This window comes from Vigna unguiculata, chromosome 6 (assembly GCF_037176805.1).
Source record: "Vigna unguiculata cultivar grain cowpea cultivar isolate G323 ecotype 2 chromosome 6, ASM3717680v1, whole genome shotgun sequence".
Classification (NCBI taxonomy): Eukaryota; Viridiplantae; Streptophyta; class Magnoliopsida; order Fabales; family Fabaceae; genus Vigna; species Vigna unguiculata.
In genome coordinates, this window is record NC_140797.1 from 5,808,736 (window position 1) to 5,818,369 (window position 9,634).

The following is a 9,634-nucleotide window of genomic DNA, read 5'->3' on the forward strand; positions in this document are numbered from 1 at the left end:
AGAAATATAGGAAAGTTCAGTTACGCTTACATGTTACACGTACATTTGTTTTTGGATGAGATAATGTTCATTTGACAATTGTAACATGTTTTTAAATATAGTTTAAAATATGAAAAAATAACCTAAAAATATTTTTTAACTTATGATTATTAAATATTTTTTCTTGTGTTCAAGTTGGTATTTATTTTATTTTATTTTATTTCTGTGAAGGACATATCTTATTGCTTTAGTTTTAAGTTCCTGGAGGTATTTAGGTTGATATATGAACAAGTATTTTTACTTTAAAATATATTGTATAAGAAGCCAGTGGCAAGTTGAATTACCGAAAAAATATCTTTTATATTTAATTATGAATTTATATTTTATGAGTATATTTTGTGTGGATAAAGTTTTTCGATATTTATCTTGTTTGCTCAATTTCGTGACCGTTGGCTCCGGTTTAATATTTTACCTTCAAAATACTATGCATTATGAAAACATGACAAGTGGGATCTATGAAAAGAAATTCCATAATCAATTTTGAATTTAGAAATTTTAAAAGTTTTTGTTGTAATAAAATGTTCACTAATTTAACTGATATGTTTTAATTTTTCTACATTTTCTAAATTTATGACCTAGTAATTAATTTTCTATTGAAAATATTTAGTCAAGAGTAAGAATAAAATAACACAATGTCAAAATGACTTCAAAGAATTAAATATGGACTATAATTGTAGGAGCTTAGATTCTCTACCGCTATATCTTCAAAATATCTTGATAGCCATTAGTTTTGAAATTTTAAAATATATTAATTTTTTTAAGTAAAATATATTTTTAATGTTGAATAAAAGACATAAAAAAAACTCAGCAAAAAATCTGAACTTCATGAATTAATGTGTAATTAAGAAGGGTTAATGTTTTCTTAAAACTTGTAATTGTAACCACCCTATAAAATGAGTTATAGTGACTATTATTTTGTGAAACTAAAATAAATTAGGTTAAATTACTTTTTTGTCCCTCTATTTGTCATAAAATTTCAGTTTGATTCTCAAGTTTTTCGTTGTTTCAATTTGATCCTCATTTTCTTAAAAGGAAAATGATACCCTGACTCCATATTCTGACCCCTTATTTGACTCCATGAGGTGGCATGCACAGGTGGATTTTATTTTTTAAATTAAAATTAATTTTATAAAACCATTTTACGATCAAACGTGGCTTTTAGTGGAGGAGTTGAACAGATTCTCTTTTCTCCCGCGCACTCACTCGAAGAGAAACTTCTCACCCTCTTCTCTCCGCACAGTCGCCGTTTGTCTTCTCACCGGCAAGGAGTGGTTCTAGATGGCGAAGGGTTTTTTAGTCGAAAATTTGAACATTTTCTCCTTTCTCCCCCGCACTCACTGGTAGTTTCTCTTCTCACCCCCTTCTGTCGTCGCAGTCGTAGTTTCTCTTGTCACCAGCAACGACAATGATTTTTGGAGTGGTTCGTCTGGCGAAGGAAGATAGCAGAAGACGTTGAGCGCAGAAGATAGCACAGTGTGGCGGAATCTCTGTGGCGGCTAAACCTTGAAAGGCTTAGGGTTTGCGGACGACGGGGTTTGTTGACAACAGGATTTGTTCACGACGGGGCTTTATTGACGACGGGCGTTTGCTGTGAAAGGGAGGGCGTTTGCTGTGAAAGGGAGTTGTGACGAAGCGTCTCCTCCATTGTTCAACCATTGTTTTCAAAGGTTGCAGTTCTACGAAGGACGGGGTTTGTAGGAGATTGGAGGTATGACGATTTTTTTTCTATTTGTTGTCTTAGGGTTTGTTTTAGTGTTTAACAAAACCAAAGTTTTGATTTTTTGCATTTGAAGTAGATGATTGTTCGTTGTTGGGTTTACTTTGGATGTGAAATTAGTCGAAGTTGAAGTAGAAGTAACTTTCTAATCAACCAAGTACTAGTTTTCTGAATAGGTTGATTAAATCTGTCTTATTTTTTGTGTGATGACTTGTGTGCAAATAAGTGATGACTTGTGCTGCATTTTTTGCAATAATGTGATTTGACTCAATTTTTTGAACTCATACTATGGCAGTTAATACGTGTTTTTGGGGTGATTCACTTTGGTTAATATGTGTTGATTTGTAATAATTTCTTTCATGTGGTTTCATACCCAAGTTGGTTAAACATGTCTGATTTATTGGTGATGACTTGTGTGCACCCAAGTGATGACCTGTGCTGCACTTTTTGCAATCATGTGGTATCACTCAATTTTTTGAACTTTCATATTATACTAGATAATAATTGATTAAGGGGTGATTCACTTTGGATAATCTGAGTTCATTTGTAATTATCTCTTTGATGTGGTTTCGTAGCCAAGTTGATTACACTTGTATGATGTATGGGTGATGACCTGTTTGCTCACAAGTGATGATCTATGTTGAATTGTTTGGAAGCATGTGGTATGACTCAATACTTGTTTATGGGATGATTAGCTTTGGGTAAACTGTGTTCATTTGTAATAATGTCTATCATGTGGTTTCATACTCAGGTTGATTAAACTTGTCTGATTTTTTGGTGAAAACTTGTGTCCACACAAGTGATGACCTCTGTTGCATTTTTGCAAGCATGTTATCAATCAATTTTTTTTATCTTTCTTGTTATACCAGTCAATACTTGTTTATGAAGTGATTTACTTTGGTGCATCTGATCAAGTTTCAGTTATATGTGCTCCTTTGTAGATATGTGTTTGATGAATTTCAATGAACTTGGTATGTTATTTAGGAATTTTAAGTAAGATGTCTAGTAAACGCCAACGCAAATGTAGTCCGGAAGCAGGCAATAAAGGGAAAAAGACGAAGGTGGTGAAAAATGATGATCAGGTATATTTGGAATCATTAAGTGATTTAATTTTTTTTATTATTTATAATAAATAATATTTTTTTCATGGTGCTATAGGTGCGAATTGTGCATAGGTGCGAAAGCAAGTACATTGTTGAAGTAAACAATGTACTAAAAGACACACACCGTAAGCGGATTCAAGCAACACCATTTAGATGGTGTTTGGAGGTGGACAACGCATTGGAAATAAATTGTCCTTTGTTGATTGTTTAATGTCTTCAATTTTTAGGCTATTTATTTTTAACTTTTGTGTTTTTGTTGTTAATTTTAATTTTCATGATACTACGTGTTTGGAAGGATCTACTACATGTATGATATTAAACTTATTTTATCAATTTGATATCCATGTAATTCACTGTCAGTTCAACAACAAAAGTTGATGATCTTAGTCCACACCTCCTATTTGATATCCATGTAATTCGCTGCCAGTTAAACTTATTATATGATTATCTATGTACTATTAACTGTTAATCACCGATAAAGATTTTGCACACCTTGAAAATTTTTAATCTATGAAAAAGGATTTAGTATGAACCTCACTTACAGTCAATCATATAAATAGAGTAAAATATAATGTAGGATACTACTCATGATGAAGGTGTGGAGAAATTGTGGTACAAGTGGAACATAACGTACATGCCAACACTCACAATAATAAATGTTTATCAATGAAGTATTAAGTGCTGACCTACAATAGACATTTTGCACACCTTCCAAATTCGTGGTCTCTGCTAACATATATTCAACGAATAAAAACCTTACCAAAGTAGGTGTGTGATAATTGATAAAAGAGGAAAAACATCACAACTCTGATAATTTTAAATACTTAATGAAATATAACACCTTAATTGCGTATATGAAACATATTGAACAACAACAAACTACGTGTGGGATAATTCATCCACAACTCCAACATGATATTCTTTTTATCTGTATTCAAATTATATGATGACTCAAGAACTATTAAGTAGTGATCTGGTCCAAAAAATTTGCACATGTACAAAAAATCTGGTATGAAATTAGAGTAAACTTTTTTTGAACAACATCAATTTTGGTATGGGCTATTTAGTACGCAAGTTGTACATCACATATTATATATTAATCAGGTGTGTTATAATTGGTAAAACATTGAAGACATGATAACTCTCAGATTTTTAAATGTAGATCAATCATATATTAAGTGTTGACCTGTGAACAACATCTTGCACATAATTACTTATTTGTGATTTGTGTGGTAACCAATATTACTAAATTTCTGACCACATACATATTAACTGTTCACCTGCTATAAACTTTATTTGCACTCAATGAAAATTAGGATAAACAACATTCAACTATAACTTCACATAAACCACTCAAAATTTCATAAATCAATCACTAAGCCAAACAAAAAAATTGTCATAAATCACTTTCACAAAGTCTAAACATAAAAAATACCAAAGTTAGCAATATAAATCCTAACTACAACAAACACAACGGTTTTCTAAATCAACTACTTATGGCGCTTCCTCCTACTAAATGTTGCAAAAGGAGTTCTTATTGCCATACTCTTGACACGCATCCGAGGACCATCCCTTCGTCGCACATACATGTTGCTCTGCTCGGATTCTTGTGCTTCCTGATTTGGAAAATGAACTTCTTCCACATGACCCCTCTCACCAAAATCGCCAAACTCAACAAAGCCCTTGAGGTGGTTGGAATTAGGTGTTTGCAAATCACCAACACTTGGTTCACCCAACTCAGAAAACTTCAGTTTGCCCTCGTGATGCTGGCGTTGGTTCTTCCTCTCAATTATCATTGCATTCAAGTCTACAAGTTCTTTTTGCAATTCCTCTAGCACACTTTCTTGATGTTCAACAGCTTTAATTAAGTCAACTATTTTAGTACCCTTATTTCGACATCCATATACCTCAAAACCCTCTTTAACGAAGGAATTGGTCAGCTCTTCTGCAGAGGCAGCAACATCTGCAACAACCTGAAACAATTCACAACAACCTTCAATAAGTATAAATGACACATTTAAAAAAAAATCGTACAACAAAATACCCAACTTACAATGTTATTTGTCAAACTCCTTTTAATTACATTGTCCCCTGCTTTTATTTCCATCCAATGCAAGATTCTCGGAAACTTGGTCGTGCGTTGAAAATCCTTTAAATTCGGAATCAAAAAATGGTCAAAAGACCATAACTGCCACAATTGTAATCAAAATCAGTCAAAACTCACAAACAAATATTTTAAAGTGATCAAACGAGTTTGAAATTAATTTAACATACACTACGTGTAACAAATAAACACATCCAGCTACATGGAAGTGTTTGGTACTTTGTTTCTCCTTCAAGAACAATTTAGCTTCACAAATACTGCCAACCAAATACTCATACACCACTCGACCCCAATTAAATTTCCCAATACTGCCAAGGTCATCAACTACCACTCGTGCACAAAAGACTTATCACATATGCAAAAAATGCAGCAGAGGTCAACACTTGAGTGCACACAAGTCATCACTAACAAATCAGACATGTTTAATCCACTTGGGTATGAAACCACATGAAAGAAATAATTACAAATCAATACATATTACCCATACTTAATCACCCCATAATCGACTATTGACTGGTATGACATGAAAGATCAAAAAATTGAGCCATACTACATGCTTCCAAAAAATTCAACACAGATCATCACTTGTGAGCAAACAGGTCATCACCCATACATCATACAAGTGTAATCAACTTGGCTATGAAACCACATCAAAGAGATAATTACAAATGAACTCAGATTATCCAAAGTGAATCACCCAATAATCAATTATTGACTAATATAATATGGAAGTTCAAAAAATTGAGTGATACCACATGATTGCAAAAAATGCAGCACAAGTCATCACTTGGGTGCACACAAGTCATCACCAACAAATCAGACATGTTTAACCCACTTGGGTATGAAACCACATGAAAGAAATTATTACAAATCAACACATATTACCCAAAGTGAATCACCCCATAATCAACTATTGACTGCTATAGTATGAGTTCAAAAAATTGAGTCAAACCACATTATTGCACGAAATGCAGCACAGGTCATCACTTGTGAGCAAACAGGTCATCACAATAAAATAAGACAGATTTCATCAACCTAGTTAGAAAACTAGTATTCATGCACCTATCAAAGCACCAAAATCACAGAAAAGGAAAAATAACACAAACTTTCCAACCACCGCCTGAATCGAACAACTGAAAGCACCAAAAACCCTAACTTCGCAAGCTTCGTCTTCGATTACAGTGTTGTGGTCATTCACATGTACAAGATAGATGTTAAATTTGTCTTTAAACAATAACTGACTCGACTATGCCGACGAAAACCAAAAAAAAATCTTAGTTCCTTAACCAAAAAACCCACAACGACGACTTCAGAAAAAAATACCACAAACCTGTTGTCGTAGTGGAGAAACGCACAAAAATAAAACATACATACGAACCACGAAGCTGAATCCAACAATGGAGATGAAGAAAAACCCTAACTCTAGGAGGAACGTCTTCTCCCTTCGTCTTCTCTCTTCGTATGGAGTCACGTATTCTCCTTTCTTCCTTTCTCCTTTCTCCTTTCTTCCTTTCTCCTTTCTTCCTTTCTCCCTTCGAGTGGGTTTTTCCTTTTCTTTCTTTCTTTTCCCTTTTTTCGTTTTTGTTGTCTCTGCGCAACCCACTCTCCACACGAAAACCTAATTTCCAACCCTTTCAATTTTGACGCCCAAACCCACTCTCCAAAACGTGCTTCTGACCCGCTCAATATTCACGCCCAAACTCACTCTCCAAAACCTGCCACGTCTCAAGTAAAATGCTTCAAAAAAATTATTTTTAATTTCAAAAATAAATTCCACCTGTGCACGCCACGTTAGGGAGTCAAGTGTGGAGTCAAAATAAGGGTCAGTATATCATTTTCCTTCTTAAAAATGACTCAATTTGGTCCTCACCATTAACTTTGACCAGACGGTGTTAAAGTCAATGTCATGTGTCAATTTCTGATTTTTTTTTATTTTTTAATATTTTTTGATTTTGTTTTGAATTTTATTTTTGATTTTTGATTTTATTTTTACACGTGTCACTTCACAGTTGTGCCACGTGTCAAAATGACTCAATTTAGTCCTTATATTTGTTTTTAGTATCAATTTAGGCTCAATTTTTGTAAAAACGAAGCAATATTGTCCCTCCTTAGATTGATACTCAATTTAATCATTGTATACAACTTATGATGATATTCTTAATAAAATTGACGTTTTTATTAAATATTTGTAGAAATATTTTTAAATAAGTTTTTTTTTTAGTTTTATTATGAAACAAAGTTAAACCCCAAACTTAACTTCAAAAATTAACAATTTTGTGATCCTATATAAAGGCATCAAGTGTATCATATTATACAAACTTAGTGAAGATTAAAAATCAAATAACTTGTCACGCATAAGTTTAAGAACTAAATTTCAAGTTCAAAACAAGACCAAAGTCTAATGTTTTGTATAGAATTTAAAGTTAATTTAAAATATTTAATAGAAATGTTAATTTTAGTAAGAATATTACCATAAAATTTATAAAAAGGTAAATTTAGTGTCAATTTAAGGAAGGACAATATTACTTCATTTTTACAAAAATTGGAACTAAATTGAAACTAAAAACAAATATAGGGACCAAATTGAGTCACTTTGACACGTCGCACAACTATGAAGTGACACGTATAACAAATTCAAAAAAATTCAAAAAAATTCAAAAAAACCAGAAATTGACTTGTGGTGTTGACTTTAGTATCGTCTTGTCAAACTAACAGTGAGGACCAAATTGAGTCATTTTTAAGAAAATGAGGACCAAATTGAGATAACGAAGAACTTGAGGACCAAACTGAAATTTCATGACAAATAGAGGGACCAAAAGAGTAATTTAACCAATAAATTATGAATACATGAGAGCTGAAGTTATACAGAGACAATCTTTATGTAATTAATTATGATTTTTAAAAATAGGAATTTCTTTTCTAGAAATTGGATCTATAGTTCTATATGCTTGATGGAGTTCATTTATTATTTTTTCCTGGAATTATAATATTTTAATAGAAAGTTGAGAGATAAATAGTGAGAAAATTAGTTTTCCTATAATTAACAAAGAATTTTAACGCTTAAGTGATTGTTGGTAGTGAAGTAGTACATATTGGATCATTAAAGTTACTTTAGTCATAAGTAATTATTGAAGTGTTGATGAAGACCCTCTAGGCCCACATCATGCTCAAGGCCTAATCCATGGCCCACATGCATCTCAAATCCAAAGTCTACCAAGAGGCCTAATAACAAGGAGCATTCTAAAGAAGATCCAAATGGACTTTCCTCAAAATGGCCACACTTCTCATGGGCTTCAATTACTCTTTTCATGGGTCAAAGAAGATGCGAAAATATGAAGAGATTGCATGATTGAGCATAAAATAGTCTTTTAAATTGGATCCATTGTTTAGGCCTTGCTTTCATAAATAGTAGGCTAAAATAAACTTGTTCATTGGATTTTAATTTGGCTAATTCAAGCCCAATAAGGAGCTTTGGCCAAGACACCCCATTCACCACAAGGGAGGTGCAACTTCTAGCTTTCCAAGGAGTGTCATGCCACTTGTCACAAATTCAAGCCATCATGAGCATCCAAGGGCCGAGAGAGACTTCTTCTCCAAGACTTGCATTTCATTTCCAAACGCATTTCATGTGCATGTGCATTAGTACCTTCTCTTCTATAAAAGAGAGTTCTATTGCACTTTGAAGAGTTTACTCTTAAAATTTCTAATAGAATGTTTGTGTTGAGATCAGTCTGCCCTTCTATTATTTTGAGAGCACCTAAGCTAGAGGTTTACAACATTTCCTCTAACCACCTTCCACTAGCCTAGCTTCTAGCCTAGTTCTCCTTCACCACTCCAAATTTCATTGCTACAAGAGTCTTAAACACTTGTCTCCATTCCATTTCCACTTTCTATGGAGTTTCTACGAGCCACCACATGTTGGAGCTCCATCAAGTGTAGTTTAATTTCAAAATTATTTTCTTTTTCAAATTAAATGTGTTAGGACTAGAGTTGGATAGTTGTACAAAAGTGTGTGGATCATTCATCGGTGCAACGTTTTTTTATTTTATTTTTAATATGCGGATTTTATAATCAATCCAATTCAACTACATTTTGTGGAATAGGTGTACTTTTGTAAAAAATAAAGATTGTTTAAAACATGGATTACACAGAAGAATATTCTATAATACAAATTTATGTAGGTGTGCACTTAAATGGACATGTTTATCCACTACTCAACAGGGGTAATTTGAAATTGAGAAGAGATAGAGATAGCTTTCAATAGAAATATTCACATATTTTAGAAAATTGGAGATTATTGTTAACATCCTTTACATTGTAATTTTTTTTTTAATTTTCTACGATTGTGAATGGATAATTGAACTTGATTACTATTATATTTAGAATTTTATTATGTTAGAAGTAACAACAATTTGGAATGAGTTAGAAAAGTTGATATTGAATTAGTTAGGGATTTTCGGAAATGAGAGATTTTTGTTTAATATACTGACTTGGACATATTCATTGTTAAGTTATTAGTCAGACGTATAAAGAAACTTATTTATTATTTTTCTTTTGAATTAAAAGAATTTAAATAAAATTAATTTTTTTATATTTTTATTGTATCAAAAATAAGATATGTGAATAATGTGAGATCTGAAGATTATAATAATGAGAAAAAAGGTTAAATAT

At 32.4% G+C, this 9,634-nt stretch overlaps 1 protein-coding gene across 1 annotated transcript; it reads right to left on the reverse strand.

Moving 5' to 3' along the window:
* Window positions 1-4,235: 4,235 nt before the first annotated feature.
* LOC146885435 (uncharacterized) lies at window positions 4,236-6,405 on the reverse strand. The gene is made up of 2 exons (XM_085674265.1): window positions 4,913-6,405; window positions 4,236-4,832 (listed from the first exon to the last, which is right to left on the reverse strand). The coding sequence occupies exons 1-2, from the start codon at window positions 4,964-4,966 to the stop codon at window positions 4,350-4,352; spliced, it is 537 nt and encodes a 178-aa protein (XP_085530391.1). The 5' UTR covers window positions 4,967-6,405; the 3' UTR covers window positions 4,236-4,349.
* Window positions 6,406-9,634: the final 3,229 nt, after the last annotated feature.

Coding starts and splice junctions, on each gene's coding strand:
- LOC146885435 (XM_085674265.1), bottom strand. CDS start 4,966: ATGGAAATAAAAGCAGGGGACAATGTAATTAAAAGGAGTTTGACAAAT. Junction 4,833..4,912: donor GGAGTTTGACAAATAACATT/GTAAGTTGGGTA, acceptor GAATTGTTTCAG/GTTGTTGCAGATGTTGCTGC.